This window comes from Scleropages formosus, chromosome 25 (assembly GCF_900964775.1).
Source record: "Scleropages formosus chromosome 25, fSclFor1.1, whole genome shotgun sequence".
NCBI lineage: Eukaryota > Metazoa > Chordata > Actinopteri > Osteoglossiformes > Osteoglossidae > Scleropages > Scleropages formosus.
In genome coordinates, this window is record NC_041830.1 from 1,311,530 (window position 1) to 1,329,802 (window position 18,273).

The window sequence follows — 18,273 nt, forward strand, 5'->3', positions numbered from 1 at the left end:
CGCTAGTGATAGGCATAGAAAGAGCAGCCTTTGTTAGCATTTTTCGGGTCGTTGTCATTCTTTTTTTAATTCTCCCACAAGCCTTGGATGCTGCTTAGAGTTCAAACTTTGGTCGTTCGACCCACATCCAGCCGTAGAACCCTTGAATAAGTTTCTTACTCCAGTGAAATCAGAATGGCCCAGCTGTACTACATGATGGGTAAGTAACTGTAGGTAGAAAAGCACTGGAAGTCACTTTGAAGAAAAAAAGACCGATGACGATGTTTATTTAAACCGCATTTAGACCGCAAGCGTCTAAGGTAAAGCGCATAACAGCAACCTCTGAGTCTGGTTGCCGTTCGGTTCGGTTCCAAATGACCGCAATTGGGTTCAGTTTGAAGCGCAGCTGTGCGGGTAAACCACAAGCTCGCTGGTGTAACACGGGCAAGTTTGAGACTACGTAGCTCCATCCGGTTTAAACTAGTTCTAATGAGGGGGAGACAGAGCGAGACAGACACCCACCCCCATTATTACCGCTTAGTCCTCCGGTATCCCACAATTCCCGTGTTCGCAGAGACACTCGGTGGTCTCGCACCGCTATCCCACAGTTCCCCGGGGCACGATGGCGGAGGCCGGTGCCGCGAGCCCTCAGTCTCCGCGCTTCACCGAGAGGCTCAAGCGGTGTGTCTGCTGCTCGTGGCCGTGCGTGTGCGCGCTTTGGGTGGCCGCGCTGCTCGCTCTCGTGTGCGCGCTGCGGAGCCCCCTGAAGCTGCAGGAGGCGCTGTCTGCTGGTAACGACCACGCTCGACGTTGTTGTCAGTCAGTTGTGTGCGCGCGAAGCAAAGACTGAAAAAAAGAGACTGTGTCCGCAGCGGAGGAGGAGCTATCTTGTTTTACACCGCGGCTTCTGCACTTTGTGCGCTCTGTCTGTCTGTGTTTCCGCACCACGTGACTTGATGAAGGGAGATGTTGTTGAATTATTATTTCGGTTACGATCGATGTTCATGAAAGAAACAGTGAGTGTACTGTACTGAGACTGAGTGTAAACTACCCGAGGCGCGGTACCGTTACCCAGCAGCTGTGATCCACATCTACAAGTACGTTTTCCGCTTGACACAGTGTGTCGCTTTGGAGAAAAGCGAGCTGATGATGATGATGATGATAATAATAATAATAATAATAATAATAAACAGTAGTAAATGTACAGTAGCAGTGAATCAGCCTGTGGTATTATACGACCTTGTCCAAGGGCCCTGATTGGTCCAGATTGTCACGTGACACGCGGAGGCGGGGCTCTGCTTACAGTGGCCGGGCTGCTCACGTGTTTCTCACTGGTTAAGATGTTACTACATTATGTTTTGGTGACGTGGCCTGAGGCTCCCTTCATTTCTGTACTCTTCAGAAGGCTCTGGAGTGTGTGTGGCCACAACCGCCTCTCACACTGAGTCCTGTTGTAGTGGAGTGGAATGGAGTGGAATGGAGTGGAGCGGAATGGAATGAAATAGAACGGACAGATAGACCTTCCCCTTTCAGGTTGATGCGGTACTAATGAGCTCCACAGTTCACCTGTATATGGAGACAAGCGTCAGAGTGTTAGACATGCAACACACAGTAAAACAGAGTATTTCGGTCTATTTCATGCTTCCTGTTGAATCGCGTGTTCCATCGAAGAGTTCCAGTATTGGGTGGTAAAGTGAGCACGGTGAACTAGTGTTCAAATCAGTTTCCAACAGTTGTGTTTCATCTCTTTGGTTCCCTTTCACTGCTATTTGAAGCAGAGAGTAAGGCGCAATTAAAGGGTGTTGTGATGCGCATATTTCTCACCTTATACTTCCTGCTCTTTGTAAATATATTGTAGAGTCTTCAGAGGAAATCTTTGCTGAAGTTGAACACTGTTTTACTCAACATCATGTACTGGCTAATAATAATAGTAAAAATAATAGGTAAGAACCTAATTAAAACACTGATGTCAAAAGTGAATATGTGGAATACAGGCCAACAGGTGGCATGGTGACTAGAGCTCACTAACAGTCATACAGCACTGCTTTGGATCCCACTTTATGCGTAACTGATATAGTAAAAATTACCCAGCTGTATAAGAACTGCGTAAATGGTTGTAAATAACATAACAATGAGAGTCACTCTGGAGAAAAGCGTGAGGTAAGTGAATTAATAGTAATCCTGCGATAGGAATGAATGTGCTGATGTGGGAGAAAAGCATCTGTGCAATGAATAGATGTCGAAGTAAATGTACTGTCGCTAACGGTGATGATTGGCTGAGAACCACCCTAATACTGACAAAGTGCCGTAGCTGGTTCTATTATGTCAGAAGTATGGTAATAACGTATAGTCAGTGTGATGCCGCCAAGGGACAAAGATGAGTAAAAGGGTGTAAGCAGCTGACAGTGTTGCAGTACGTTTTATTCACTGTGAAGGTTGTAGTGAATTACAATGCAGTATATAAGAATAGCAATAGAAGGAGGCAGTTGACAGTACGGTGTAGCTGTGACGTTGATGAACTCTGTTTCTCGCTGTTTGCCAAAGCATCCGTGTTCCTGAACACGCTGACGCCCAAGTTCTACGTGGCGCTCACGGGGACGTCGTCGCTCATCTCGGGCCTCATACTGGTGAGTCATAGCGGAGCTGCGCATCCTGGCACGTCCACCTTGGGAACGCTTGCATGTACCCGGTCCATGTCCAGTCTTGCTTCTGGCACCAGTCATGGCGTCAGGCTAGTTCTCATGATTCTTTGCAGTGTTTTCAGTTTCGCCGGGAGTCCTCCTTGATTTATGTTTCACCTCAACGTTTCCGCTTTCCACAGATATTCGAGTGGTGCTACTTCCGCAAGTACGGCACCTCCTTCATAGAGCAGGTCTCTGTGAGCCACCTGCGCCCCCTGCTCAGTGGGGGGGAGGGCGGCCCCAGCCCTGCAGGCCTCTTCTCAGTCAGTGGGGACAGCGAGTCGAGGCCCAGCGTTTCAGGTATCGCCTCTTGTCATGCTTCTCCGTGCTTCTTCACGATTCCATTGGGCCAGGTGCAGTTCATTCACACGGCTCTTTTCTTTTTCAGAATGCAAAGTGTGGAGGAACCCGCTGAATTTGTTCAGAGGATCAGAATACAGCAGGTATGCCCCCGCCAAAAAAAACCCCCAAGCTGTCTGCTCAGTGAACTCACGCAAGACTGGAAGGCTTCTCATCGTTCATTTTGTTTGTAACACCTACGTTGCTGTCAGCCAGGGCTCCATTCTATAGAACTCTCTCATGTGATACGGAGAAGTAGTGTGTGGCAGTTCTTCTTTTAACACTTTTCTTCAAGCTGCATGAAAGTTAAAATTGCTGACAATAAAAGTGCTTCCATGTCAGCATGGTGGCACAGCAAGTAGTGCTGCTGTCTCGCAGCGCTTGGGTGGTGTGAGAGAATGTAGGTTCGATCCCCACTGTGTTGAGCCTGTGTGGAGTTAGCATGTTCTCCCCGAGTCTGTGTGGGTTTCCTCTAGGTCCTTCGGTTTCCTCCTACAGTCCAAAGACATACTGTTCAGGTTCCCCCATAGTGTGCGAGTGACACAGAGAGAGTGTGTTCCATTGATGTATGGATGAGTGACCCAGTGTAAGTAGTGTATCTAGTAGTGTAAGTCACTTTGGTGAATAAGGTGTGTGGGCTGACAACACTACATAGTATCCATTGTAAGTCGCTTTGGAGAAAAGCGTTTGCTAAATAAATAAATGTAAATGTCCAAATATTGGCCTGTTCACGCATTCAGCTTGTGCAGCGTTGTTCATGTTCCTCTTTGAACTGTCTTCTTTCCTCTGCTTTCGTCTCCCTGGTAACACTATACCTCTTCGTACCGGTGCTGTTGGAATGATGGAGGCTGACCAAAGTGCACAGAAGTCAGGAGCCCTGAGGAAAAAAGCTCAGTTGAGGCACTTGGGGGGGCTCTTCACCCACTCACAGGCTCGGCATGTGAACACACGTCACATCGCTTAAATACAAAGTGAAATTTGAGGCAACTTTAGCTTGAGGAAATATGTCATTTAAGAAAGATGTGGGGGAAGGTTCTCAGACCAGTCATTTGTGAGCTGATGGGCCAGCTTTCATTCTTTATATACTCTACTGTAGGTGATACAGCCTTTATGTTTTACTTTTTTGAGAAGACCAAAGTTACTTTTCCACTTGAGTCCTTTGAACACTTGAATGCCAGTGTTGGTTCTGACTGTAAGGACTGGACTTGTCAGAGGTATGTTTTCTACAGAGAACTAGAACATCACCCTGGATACGTGTCCCCACCCCCATCCACCATAGGGAACAGTTGTTTTTACTTCTTTGGAACCCCAAGCCCCTATGAATGAGCGACTGGTTTCAGCGTGACAACACAGTTTGTGGTGCCACCCGCAAGAGTAGGGTAAATGGGTGTGCGGCGCTGCAGAACCTCCAGTCATACAGCGAATGCACTAACAAGGCCCCTGGGAGACTACGTACACATGTGTGTCCTGTCCTTGTTGACCTCAGGTACACATGGGTGACGGGCAAGGAGCCGCTGACTTACTATGACATGAACCTCTCAGCACAAGACCATCAGACATTTTTTAGCTGTGACACCCAGCAGCAGCTCAGGCCCGAAGATGCAGGTTTGTCTCCTTTTACCTCACATTTTCCCTTTTGTGAAACTACTCATGTTCCTTCCCCCTCAGTCCTGCACTCATTTGCATGCCCGTGAGCTACTGTAGCTTCTCCCTATTAGTGGACACCCATCACTAAGAGCTGCATTGTGCTCCTGCAAAACTCTTGTAGTGATTGCTGGCAAGAAAGAAAAAAAAAATAGTAGCAATGTGTTGCTCCCTCCTTTCTGCACATACTACTTTTTTTAAACATGCTGTGCACCTCTCTTCTCCACATTCATGTCAGTACAGCTAGTGACAATGTGAGCATTTGCTTCATGAGCAAAGGCCAGCTGTTGTGCACTTGAAAGATGAACAAACAGCTGGATATGAATTTATTTACAGAGAGGGAAACAATACAAAGTTTATGCAAGAAACAAAACTAAACAAGAAAGTAACATGAGAATGATGGGAAAAAAGCACAACACTAATTCAACAACTGCACAAATAGTTCAACGGGGATATCTTTGGGTAAAACTTGTATAATTCCCTCTTGCTTACATGAACACTTGAGATGTTTCTGCAGTACCTGTTGCAAGCGAAGGTAATAGGGGATGAGTCGTATTGGCTCTTGTAATCCGTTGTACCTTAGCCATACCCCATATACTGTATGTAATACCTCATGTATCTATTCCACTACCCTCCTGTGGGAAAGAAAGTACACCCTCTTTAGAATTATATGGTTTTATGTATTAGGACATAAAAATAATCAGCTGGTCTTTAGCAGGTCTTAAATTTAGGTAAATACAACCTCAGATTAACAACACATGACATATTAGACGCTGTCATGATTTAACAAAAATAGTGCCAAAATGGAGAAGCCATGTGTGGAAAAACTAAGTGCACCTTATGATTCAATAAGGTGTAGAACCACCTTTAGCAGCAATAACTTGAAGTAATCATTTTCTGTATGACTGTCAGTCTCTCACATCGTTGTAAAGAGTGAGCCAAAATTCCTCCACAACATTGTTTCAGTTCACTGAGGCTTGCAGGCATTTTTTTATGCACAGATCTTAAGGTCCCACCACAGCATTTCAATCAGGTTGAGGTCTGGACTTTGAGTGGTCCATTGAAACACCTTGATTTTCTTTTTCAGCCATTCTGTTGTAGATTTGCTGTGTTCTTGGGATTATTGTCCTGTTGCATGACCCAGTTTCAGCCAAGCTTTAGCTGTCGGACAGATGGCCTCACGTTTGACTGTAGAATACTTTGGTATACAGAGGAGCTCATGGTCGACTCGACTGCAAGGTGCCCAGGTCCTATGGCTGCAAAACAAGCCCAAATCACCACCCCTCCACCACTGTGCTTGACAGCTGGCTGCTGCATTTGTTTTCCCCCAAATGTGGCACTGTGCATTATGGCCAAACATCTCCACTTTGGTCTCATCTGTCCAAAGGACATTGTTCCAGAAGTCTTGTGGTTTGTTCACATGCAACTTTGCAAACCTTAGCCATGCTGCCATGTTCTTTTAAGAGAATAGAGGCTTTTTCCTGGCAACCCTTCTAAACAAACCATACTTGTTCAGTCTTTCTAATTGTACTGTCATTAACTTTAACATGCTAACTGAGGCCTGTAGAGTCAGAGATGTAACTTTTTGGGTTTTTGCAATTTCTCTGAACATTGCAGTCTGACCTTGGGGTGGATTTGCTGGGACAGCCACTCCTGGGAAGATTGGCAACTGTCTTGAATGTTTTCCACTTGTGAATAATCTTCCTCACTGTAGAATGATGGCTTTTAAATTGTCTGGAAATGGCCTTATAACCCTCCCCAGATTGATGGGCAGCAACAATTGCTTCTCTAAGAACATCACTGATGTCTTTCCTCCTTGGCACACACCCAAGTGCTCCAGACCAGCAAACTGCCAAAACTTCTGCTTTTATAGAGGTGTTCACACTTGCTGATGATCAGTTAATCAAGGGCATTTGATTAACAGCACCTGGCTGCTATTTACCCTCTTAATTCCTATGAAGCAGTAAGGGTATACTTAGTTTTTCCACAGATGGCTTCTCCATTTTGGCTTTATTTTTGTTAAATCATGACACAGTGTAATATGTCATGTGTTGTTGTTCATCTGAGGTTGTATTTACCTAATTTTAAGACCTGCTAAGGACCAGATGATTTTTTATTATTTCCTGATACGTAAAACCATAGAATTCAAAGAGGGTGTACTTTCTTTTTTACAAGACTGTATGTAGTCTGGCAGTAAATGTGCCCCATTTTTCTACAAAGCATTTACTTTTGTTTTTAGCAGAGGCTCACATTTTCTTCACTGTAACAGGAACAGCTGGTCATGTAGTGGTTCGAACTGCTGCATTTGGACTCAAAGACCGCAGGTTCGAATCTCACCTCCAGCTATAGTACCTAATAGCCTTTAGCAAGGTATTTACCCTAAATCGCTCCAGCAAAATGATAAATAAAGAGTAAAATAAAAATGTCAAAAAAAATAAAAACAGCAGCTAAATGAATAAATGCAAATGAAATGTGGGGCAGCTGGTAGCGTAGTGGTTAGAGTTGCTGCCTTTAGATCTGAAAGTTGCAGGTTTGATCTCCACTTTTGGCTGTAGTACCCTTGAGCAAGGTACTTACCTTAAAATTGCTCCAGTAAAATTACCCAGCTGTGTAAGTGGATTGTTAGTTTGTAATAATTGCTACATTGACATTGTAAGTCTCTTTGGAGAAAACACACACTGTCCAAAACTGCTTGTCCCAAGTGGGGTTGCAGAGAACTGGAGCCTAACCTGGCAACACAGGGTGCAAGGCTGGATGGGGAGGGAACACACCCTGGATGGGATGCCAGTCCATTGCAAGGCACTGTAAGCAGGACTTGAAACCCAGACCTACCAGTTAGCAGGACCCAGCCAAGTCCACTATGCTGCTGCACCTCTCTGGAGAAAAGCAACCACTAAATGAATAAATGTATTCTCTCGAAACATATAACCTGTTTGTGTGCCAAGTTTTTAACGTTTTTTTTTTAGCAATGAATTTAATCTGTGGGTTTTGAACAACTGAGTTAAACAGTGAGAGATCTCGAAGTAAACATAGGGACGGAGGCGACTCAGAAAAAGCGCCCAAACCTGTGTGGCCACAGCTACATCACGTGCTAGAGATCTCGAGGCCTTGGTCTGCCCAGGGAGTTGGGGAGCCGTCCCAAGTCACTCCGCAGCCCACACGGAACGGCACACTTGTGAGCTAGCTCATCTTGAATGCTTCCACCGAACATGTACTGAACCCATCACTGTCACAGCTGCAGTCCTCGGTGGGACAAAGCATCCGGCGGAGCACAAAAAAAGGGAACAGGCATTAAAGGCACCAACAAAAATAAAGGCGAAAGAAAGAGAACAACATGAGGAAGGAACTGCTGCTGTACCCCAGGGCAGCACATTGCACGTCTGTATACGGCTGAACCCTGTGTGGTGCACAAGGTTGTGGCTGTCGGGTGTGATGCTGTGATGTTAGTCTACCTGTTGTCCATTCAGTCAGGACAGGTGGCTCGCTGTGACCATGAGGTGTTCCTCGCCCCTCAGTCCAGCCCAGCGTACGAAATGTAGGAAATAGCAACATGTTTTTTGGTGCTCAGTTTGCTCCTCTATTAGTTTCAGTGTATTGCAGGGGTATCGGCAGTGCCCCGTCACATAAATATAAATGTGCTCAAGCTACATTTGTGACTCATGATCATAGATCCCCACTGTTTTCCCATGCATTCAGCATTCCTGGTTCTTTGTTGTGTCTGTCTCTGTGTGTTTTTTTTAATTTTATTTGGGGGAAGCATCATTGTCTGGAGTTGTCCTTGTTCCCCCTTTGTGCAGTGATGCAGAAAGCCTGGAGAGAGAGGAACCCCCAATCCCGCATCAAGGCAGCCTATCAGGCCATTGAACTCAACAGCGAGTGAGTTCTTTTGAGTGTTTTTACCATGATTCCTTAAGCTATTCCACACTTTATTCCCAGCCTTCATTAGCTCTTTCAGTACCTCGTACACACTGCTTTTTACTGTGTGCGTGTGTATTTTTGAACTCTACCCTCTTATTGAGAAGTGACTTTGTCTTTCAGATTTGATTATGTTGCCGTAGTGTGGCAAAAGAATATTTTATTGTGGTCATTATTACTGTTAGCAGTAGTGGTTGTAGTAATGATGGTGACAATGGTTCAAGCTCAACCCCTCTCCCCCTGTAGGTGCGCCTCTGCATATGTGCTCTTGGCCGAGGAGGAGGCCACCACCATTGCGGAGGCCGAGCGCCTCTTTAAGCAGGCTCTTAGGAACGGTGAGCAACTCTTAGTAATACAAAATATCATAATATCGTAACAGTAATAATAACTGTTCCAGGGTGTGCCTCAGCACTGTACCAGTGCACTTGAAATATTGCTTTCATTTACCAGTTTCTTGAAGGAGCACTGTCATTTTAGGCAGGTAGCACAAAAGAAATGTTATGAGAAGCAGTGTTTTGTGATGAAAAACTCTCAGGTTAGGGGCCTGTTTGCGACCTTCAAACTCTCATCAGTCTAATCCAGGAAAAACAGTCCAAGTTAAATGGCAGCAACGAGCACATCTGTGTAATCCTCCAGAGGCAAACATGGTTTTTAAAAATGAGGTTAAAATACCATGTATCATTGCATGTGCCGTGACTCATGGAGCAATTGGAATTGGTCACTTTGTTAGAAGCTGTGTGCTCATTTACTGGGGGAGGCATGGTTTCATTCTGATTTTGACACCTGTGACTGTCCTCTGCAAAGGGTCACGAAGGAGTTGTGCGCTGTGGCTCTGAGGCTCGCTTTATACACACATTATCTGGTATTGTGTGGTGCTGACGCGGTGCCATCACCTCCCGCAGCTGGAAGAGACACCAACCTGCTGGTGTACATCAAGCGCCGCTTGGCCATGTGCGCACGCAAGCTGGGAAGGGTCAAAGAGGCCGTGAAAATGATCAGAGAGGTGAGTCGTGCTTATTTAATTTGTTTTGTTTGTTTATTGTGTGAAAGTGACTTCTTTTCCTGTTTATTGGGTATCAGATCTGTGTTTGTACTAAAGCAGTACAAGGGGAAGTGTAAAGAGCAGCTGGTAATCTAGTGGTTAGAGCTGCTCAGTTCAGATCTAAAGGTTGCTGGTTCACAACCCGCCTATTGGTGTAGGACCCGTGGAGCACAGCACTTGCCCTGAATCGCTCCAGTAAAACTTACCCAGGTATATAAGCGGCTAAGTAAGTGTCTCTCGCTTTGGAGACATGAATAGATGTAAGTGCAGGGTCCTGGGAAGTGAACTGCTGACATGTTGGCGACAACTGCTTTAAGAGCAGAACATTGTTTTGCTGTTCTACACACCTAGACATAAAGGTTGCAGGTGAGTCGATGAGCCCTCTTGGACAGTATTTGGCGCCTTGACCCTACCCTGCTGTGCATTCTCTCCTGTCTCACAGCTGATGAAAGAATTCCCACTACTGGGAATGCTGAATATCCATGAAAACCTGCTAGAGGCGCTTCTCGAGATGCAGGCCTATGCAGACGTGCAGGCGGTGCTGGCGAAATACGATGGTGAGGCTCTGCGAGGGGCTCACATGTTGATGCCTGTGCTTACATAGCGGTGCAGAATTGATGTCAACACCGTCATTCAAGACACCCTTTCCTTGCCTTTTCTTCCCAGATATCAGCCTGCCCAAGTCAGCCACTATATGCTACACGTCTGCCCTGCTCAAAGCACGTGCCGTCTCTGACAAGTAGGTACCCAGCTGGTAGTGCCACCATCTGGATGAGGCCTAGTAGATGACAGGCAGACTATCGCAGCGCTGTCATACGCCGGTTTCTTATATTATAAACAGTCCGGTTACGGATTTTCAAAGATGCAGTCTTCTAGCAGTGTTTTCTTAGCCATTTTCTAACCGATCGATGGCAGTGAAGAACACCCAGACAGAGTAGGAGTGTGTGAGCACCTTAATTCAGCTCACTTCCACAGTATTTACACCTTGTGTTTGGTGCTCCTCAGGGTCCATGGTCTAAAACAAGATGACCAACACCTGAAAAACCACTCAACAATGACAATGTAGACAGTAGACAATGTATTATTACATTTAGATTAAATTTAAATGTGGTTTGAAATTAATATAAAAATTAAATGCAGTGTCTTCCAGGGCAATTTTATTTACCGTAAATCTATCTCTTAGATGTTTATAGAACCTAACAGCAAATAAACCAAGGGCTGTCCATGTTATTTATTTCTGCTTTTTGTTGATTGGACCTTAGTACTAAAAGTGACTGTGTAGTTACCAACAAGAGGATTTACAAACCGTTGAAGAGCCTGTGTATCGTGGAAAACAAGTGCAGTCACAGATATAGCAGAGCTGTTAGTTCCTTAACTGCAAGCAGTGTTACGGCAGACAGTAGTTGGACTTGTTCTTTCATCATCTGTGCTGCGACCCATTTATACAGGTGGGTATCCACAGGGCAAGCGAGCCACACCCCTGGCACTCAAAGCACTCAAACCCCTGCCTTGCAGGTTCTCTCCAGAGGCAGCATCAAGGAGGGGCCTCAGTACGGCTGAGATGAACGCAGTGGAGGCCATCCACAGGGCTGTAGAGTTCAACCCACATGTACCTAAGGTCAGTGTACCCCTCTCACTCCACCTCCATGGAGTGATATTAGCTGCAGCCAACCCCTCCCCATAAAACACTCAGTGTATCCAGTGTATCAGTTAGATGTGCGTGTTTTATTTGGAAAAAGTAGATGTAGTGGCGGGGGTGCGGTGGCGCAGTGGGTTGGACCGCAGTCCTGCTCTCCGGTGGGTCTGGGGTTCGAGTCCCGCTTGGGGTGCCTTGCGGCGGACTGGCGTCCTGTCCTGGGTGTGTCCCCTTCCCCCTCCGGCCTTACGCCCTGTGTTGCCGGGTAGACTCCGGTTCCCGTGACCCCGTAAGGGACAAGCGGTTCTGAAAATGACATGACATGACAGATGTAGTGGCTCGTTATTAAATTTGCAGGAATGAACCGCTGTATTATTTACTGTGCTTGGGCCCCCCAGCCAAGGACTGTCCCATACGAGATCCTCTCTCTTGCCAGCCATTTTGTATGAGTGAGACACCAGGGGGTGTCCTTGGCTCAGGAGTGCAGCAAACACCATCTCAAGCACTAAAGATCACTGGGTTGTTCAGCTGTAGTCTAGAGGGGCAAGTCCATGTTTTCCAGCACTCCTTCCTGACTTGGAGCTCAGAACGGAAGGTAAGTGGGTTCAGCTGAGCCGAGTTGATGATTCGCTTAACAGAAACTTCAAGGACTCATTTGTGGCCCTTCAGGCCCACCACTGACCATCCATAGAGAATCTCAGCTGCTGTGTAAGGTATACCTCGTAATAACGCGACATACAGTATGTATGGGAAAGAACCTCCACTTGAAGATGAAGTTGGCTTAGTTTAAGTATAAGCGTATAAATAAATATTTCTCTAAGCTGAGTACTGCAAAAAAAAAATCAGGTCTGCACATTGTGCATATTCAGTTTAGTTTTTCAGGTGGCACAGCAGTGGTCAGTCGGTTTTAGATTCTGTGCGGCAGGGGCTGGCACTAAACATCGTGAATAAAACAGCCACAAATGCAAATACGGCTCGATGCTGAATTGTTGAGGCGAGGGAGCGCCCAGCGCCTTCATGTTTGCTTTAATGTCCTGGAACTAATTTTGCTGGAGATGTGGCGGACCCACAGGAGGTGTCTGAACCGGCAGCTGGAGTGCTACCTCACCTCGGCCCTCACCCCTACCCCTGGGGAAGCCTTTCCCAGCAGCCTAGCTCACGCTCGCTGTTTGCGTATACTTACACATGAGGACTGTGTATCTCTGACCCAATGGCCTGCTGACCTCCCCAGGCGGACAAGCACTGAGAGCCAGTCGACGCAGGCCCCGACTCCTGGCTCAAAGAAGCACCAGATAGTGCTTTCGGCACCCGCCGGACCTCCACACCCTGCCTAGTTCATACACGTCATCTGGGGGGGCTCGGGGAGAGAGCCAGGGGCCAAGGGGGTGATGTCCACTTGGATAGCCCAGTGGGACCTAGAAGGGGAGGTCATCTGAGTCCAGTCTGATTCACGCCATGCTCATGAACCCCTCTGGCTCCACCCAGCTCTAGTGTGTGACGGTATTGGCTGTTTGCAGCGTTGGTTTTGAGACGGTGATAACAGAATAGTTTGTCTCCAGCATTTTGAGTAGGTCTCTCGGAAGAGGTGAGGTTTTCTGCTTGTTCTTTCTCACCTCCCCCAATGCCAAAGTCAGCAGTTGCCTGGGCCCTGTTTTCTTAGATGCAGCACCGAGCAGATCTTCAAATCCCGGTGAAGAGCTCTTCCCACGGGGATTAGACAGGGACGCCTCGGGGGTGTGGGTAACAGACTGCTGCATCCCCTCAAATTCCTCACCAAGGCCATGATCTCCGTGACTTTCCCATCCTGCCGCTTGGGGTTCTGCTCATGCACAATCGAGAGAAACTTGTGCTCGTTCAGTCCCGCTGTGGTTTGTGTTCTCTACTTCATTCAATGGACCTGGAGGCCAAAGCAGCTTCAGAAGCCGGTGCTTCAGCTTGTGTGTTCTAAACCTTCACTTGGCACAGCATTAACTTTGGAAAAACAAAACTTATTCCACCAGTTAGTTCTCTCTAACAAGCACAAGAGTTATCCCCCAGAAGACATGTCTGCATTTCTGCAGGACCACTTCCTTAGGATCAGTGACTTATTTAGTTTTTAAGATGCCAGGGAATATAAAAATGTACCCGTTAGCTGTGTGTAGTCTATAACTTTAGCCGGATTTAGACGATTATTTCATGTCACCTGTCTCCAGCACTCCCTGCTTTCACCATCTCAGACTGAGAGTGAGGAGCCAGCAGATTTACAGCGGTCCACTTGTCTCTCCATATCAACATAAGGTCCATTGTGACTCTCAATAGACCCAAAGGGACCAGCTGTTCCTTCGGTCCCAGGTCCTGCCCCTCCTCAATAAACTACCACCACCAGGATGATGGGTGGAGACTAAAGTAATCCGAGGTAAATCATGGGCGCATTCGCACTGCCCCTTTGGCCCCTTATGGCCAACTGTTTGAAGAAGAACTTGGTTTTCTTAGCCTCAAATGGATCGACACACTTCTGTCTCAAAGTTTCAAAGGTGTCGGGGGAAAACCCCCAGTCTAATAGGGTTTGCAGGGGGGGGTCAGTAACAAGTGAATTTGTGATCCGTAGTCGTGAATAGGGGGCTTTTGCTGTTCTCTTATTTTTGTGACAGAGTTACTGATAGATGTGCTGTAGATCTTGTGTCCTGAAGCACCCTTGCGGATGAATCTGCATCAGCTACTTTGCCAGACATTGATATCTGTTTTGAGAATTCAGCTCAGAAACTGGTGTTTCCTTTGCATGTTGGATTTACGGAAACTGAGGTGGTCCCAACTTTATATAAACTTTGATTGAGATACATGGAAATCCTGTGTAATGGGAACCACCGTTCCAAAGTAGTGTGTGCACACCTGTGTCCCTGGCTGCTCACTGCACACACAGTCTTTCAATGGCACATGCCTTCCATTGTGTCACACGCTGCAGATTAGAGCCAGGCAGGCCTCATGCCCTCTGTTTAGGCTTAAGGATGGCTCGGGGATAAAAAGAGGGGTAATGTCAGTGAAACTCAATCCTATCATGAAAGGGCCCAGTTGAGGGGGGCAATGCTAGGGCAGGCAAGCAATGAGGTGTAACGCTCTGTCATCACCTGCACCACTCCACGTTGTTGCTACTCCGTCACTGAAAGTGAAACGAACTCTGAGCCCAGGAATCACTTTGTGCTGCTGCATATAGACCCTACTGCCATAGATAGATAGATAGATAGATGAAATTTCATTGATCCCACAGGAAGTTGCACAAGGCTACAACAGCATGTGTGTATTTAGAGTATGAAAGTGTGCAACTGGAAAGTGTGCGGAAAAAATAAAAAGCAGCATTTACAGCTCACATGGGCCCCTCCCTGTACCTACATGTATGTATGGATATTAGTATGTATTCAGGTTTTTTTTTTTTTGAGGAGGGGGTGTCGTGTCACTTTTTTATTTGATCTGAAGCTGTGAATAAGTCCTCATGTATTTTGCTACCAACTGAGACCTCACCCAAGAGACTGGACAAAGAGAAATGTTTGTTACAGGTGCCCTGGTGGTCAATGGATAACAAGCTTTTGGCCACCTGTGTCGCTGTGGGTATTGTACAAATTAATGTTCTGCATTGTAGCCTATTAGAGCAGTATCGCATCTCCTTTTTCCGACAGTACCTTTGAGCTGGGCCTCACAGTGCTTCTACCTTTGGATGGAGGGTTTTCTTACTAGCTCTCTTGGCTCAGATTCCCAGCACAGTGCTTGCACTCCCCCTTCTGCTGCCCCTCTGGGCAGTCCCTCTGACTCACAGAGCATGGCCTGGGGGGATTAAGGGGGATTAGGAAGCTTGTAGCCCTCCAAAAGTGTCAGTCTGAGACTTGCTGCAATATGAATCAGCCTGCCTGGAAGGGGATTTGCGGAACTGTGTGGGGAGGGCATAACTAGGCTTAGCACATGAAGACCTGTCCTCCTTTGATGAACCGCGGTTGACCACAGCAGACAGGCAAGGACAAGCTATTGGGGTGGTGAGAATGTTGAGTGTGGAGGTAGTTTATATTATAAAGAGCAAATAAGAAGTGCCTTCTGTACATCCCATTTGATTGGTATAATTTCCTCAGTTTGAAACTTTCACTAGTTTGGAATTGAGTAAGAATGAAGGCAACAGGCAGTACCTGGTCACAAAGCATGGAGCTTATTCAAAGGCTTACACTGGCTTTTGTTTTTAGCCAAGGGAAGGCCATCATGTTCCTCAGTTTTCTCTTTTACCATATCCAGATAGATGCAGCGATTCATACTATAAACTATAAGTAAAGAATACTTGCTGAAGCAGCATTTGTGCTGTTTTAGTCATTGTTAGAAATATCTCAAGCTATGAATTAATAAGTCAAATGGTTTCAGAGGGAGAAAATACAGCCACTCTTTTCACAAGACAATCTAAGTTACACATTCTGTTAATCCATTCATTTACATTCAGTTGATGCCTTTCTCCCAAGCAACCTACAATTATTCTCCTCATTTATATGCCTGTGTAATATTACTGGCGCAATCTGAGGTAAGTGCCTTGCTCAGAGGTACTAGAACTGGGGATGGGATTTGAAGCTGTGGGTCGAAAGGCAACAGCACCAACCACTACACTACCAGCTACTCCCATTTTTAAAAAGGCTTATTCTGGTGAGGGCTGCAGTGGAAAAAGGTCAAACAAAGCAGACTCTTCAGCAGCAGTCTCAAACTCCTCTCTGGTATGATCCCCAGGTGTTCCCATGTCAGCCGAGAGATTTAGTCATCCATCGTGTCAGGGGTCTGTCCCAGAGCCTCCTTGCAGTGTTGTATCTCTAATATGCTTTGAATAGGACACATTCTGGAAGCATTCTAATTAAATAACCCTAATCCAACCTCAACTGGCATCTCCCAATCTGGTCAACTCGTAGCACTAATCTGTAAGTTTCTTTATCACTGAGCTCATTATTCACTCATGTGAAGCCTGCCACCCTGCAGAGGAGCTTAATGCCTTCTGTTTCCACCCACAGTTTTGATCTTTTGGTCACTATTTAAAAGTTACAACTGTAGGTGTGGATTTGGATGGAGACTGAATTGTAAGCCACAACATTTGTCCAAGGACTCAGCTGCCCATTCACCACCATATATCGTTAACAGAGTTAATAATACCGCAGCTGTTTCGTGGAGCCATTGATATAATCTCCTGATCCTTTTTGCCATCACTTGTGAAAAGATCCCCAAGGTACCTAAACTCTTCCACTTCAGGCAGCTGCCCCATTCTCTCCCAAACTGGAGAGAGACAGCTGTTTTATCCTGGAAGAAAACCATCACCTTAGGTTTGTAGGTGCTGGTCTTCTCCCCAACTGCATTACACTCAACTGCCAACTGGACTAATGCATTGCAGAGATCATGGTCTCATAAGACTAACAGAATTACATCTCCTGCAGACGGCAACAGTATGTCCCTACTCTCCCCAGACTGGATATTTTTCAAACCCTGACTTTGCCTTGTTATCTGGTAGATGAATTTCACAAATAGAAGAGAAGAGACTAGATGCACCCTTAGTAAAGTCTGCTGATCACATTGAATAAGCTGTACTTAACACTAAAAATGCAAACAACTCTCACACAGTGTCTGAAACCGCTTGTCCCAAGCAGGGTTGCGGCAAACCGGAGCCTAACCCAGCAACACAGGGCACAAGGCCGGAGGGGGAGGGGATACACCCCGGGTGGGCGGGCCGCCAGTCTATCGCAAGGTACCCCAAGCAATACTCAAACCCCATACCCGCCAGAGAGCGGGACTCGGCCAAGCCCGCTGCGCCCCCTATGCAAACACAACTCTTGCTCTGTAAATAAAGAGAATTAGTGGCATCCAGAAGTGGCCTGAGCACCAAATACTCTTAACACCTTCTGCAGAATTACATGAGACACAATATTAAGGCCCTTCTCGAGGTCCACAGAGCTCATGAGGATCGAGTTTGCAAATTCCCCAACCTCTCCAGAATCCTTACATGGGTGAAGAGTTAGTCCACTGATCCAGGGACAGAACTCAAATCTACATTCTTTCTGCTGCATCCTCTTTGAAGGCTTGTGACAGTGATGCCTCAATAGTTAGAGTACACCCTGCACTCATTATTATTGAAGATGGTAACTACCAGTCTGCCAGTGCAAAGGTACTGTCTCAGCCTTCCATGCAATATTGAAGAGATGTAATGGTGAAGGCATCCCAAGAACATCCAGTATTTTAAGAATTTTCACATGAATCTCATTTACCTCTGTTGTTGAGAGATGGACCTAGAGCTTCCAGAAGTTTTCTGCACTGGCTCCTGAGTGCAGGACTTCCACAAAGTGGACCTTTGTACCTCTCAGTGATATTGCCTGATGAGCACAGCCCACCCCTTACAGAAATCGGCCCAGGTGGTTTTCTGATTTTACCTAATGTGTTGCCAGAGTTTGCTGGTACATTAGTGAATGTTTAAAATTCACTTTTCAAGGCATGTCTAAGAATGTGAATAACAATGACCTATACTTACAATGGCTGTCCTATCAATCTTATATCATTTTTGACTCCTGATGTTTGGTCATAACGTCTTAACATCAGTGGCTCCACCGGCTGTGTGATAACCTCCGCTTGCTGCGCCACGAACAAGGCACCAAAATTCTTACTGACTCAATAAGTATGTCTATCAGCAACTGCATTTTATTTACAAAAAACATTTATTTACACAGCTTTTCCTTTGTGATTCCATTCAATTAAGATGACTAGCAGCTGAAAGTGTGAGTATTCTGCTGGTGCAGAAAAGAAAAAGAGGAAGAGAACAGATTTAGAAATGAAAGTGAAAATAATGCAGCATTAAAATGTAATACTGTACTGCATTGTTATTTTAGTAGTATTTTAACATTAATAACATCTGAAATTATTATTAGTCTAAGAATTTGCAAGTTTGAATCTCACTTTCGGCTGTGCAACTTACTCTAAATTGCTCCAGTAAAATTACCCAGCTATATAAATGGGTAGATAATTGTAAGTAACTTAACACTGTAAATCACTTTGGAAAAAGCATC

The 18,273-nt window shown here is 45.9% G+C and overlaps 1 protein-coding gene across 3 annotated transcripts in view; it reads left to right on the forward strand.

Annotated features, from left to right (window-relative positions):
* The first annotated feature begins 567 nt into the window (after window positions 1-567).
* The window catches only part of LOC108928207 (suppressor of tumorigenicity 7 protein-like), a 29,387-nt gene continuing 11,681 nt past the window's right edge, over window positions 568-18,273 (forward strand). For 2 of the 3 annotated variants that reach the window (XM_018742036.1, XM_018742037.2), the window contains exons 1-11: window positions 568-770; window positions 2,524-2,606; window positions 2,801-2,960; window positions 3,049-3,103; window positions 4,486-4,604; window positions 8,441-8,519; window positions 8,805-8,893; window positions 9,461-9,561; window positions 10,043-10,157; window positions 10,267-10,339; window positions 11,116-11,218. In XM_018742036.1, coding sequence (XP_018597552.1) covers window positions 602-770; window positions 2,524-2,606; window positions 2,801-2,960; window positions 3,049-3,103; window positions 4,486-4,604; window positions 8,441-8,519; window positions 8,805-8,893; window positions 9,461-9,561; window positions 10,043-10,157; window positions 10,267-10,339; window positions 11,116-11,218 — 1,146 coding nt within the window. In that variant the 5' untranslated portion in view covers window positions 568-601. Of the gene's footprint in view, window positions 771-2,523; window positions 2,607-2,800; window positions 2,961-3,048; window positions 3,104-4,485; window positions 4,605-8,440; window positions 8,520-8,804; window positions 8,894-9,460; window positions 9,562-10,042; window positions 10,158-10,266; window positions 10,340-11,115; window positions 11,219-11,672; window positions 16,871-18,273 lie in introns of those variants that run through there. The other variant, XM_018742038.2, reaches the window with a different exon arrangement.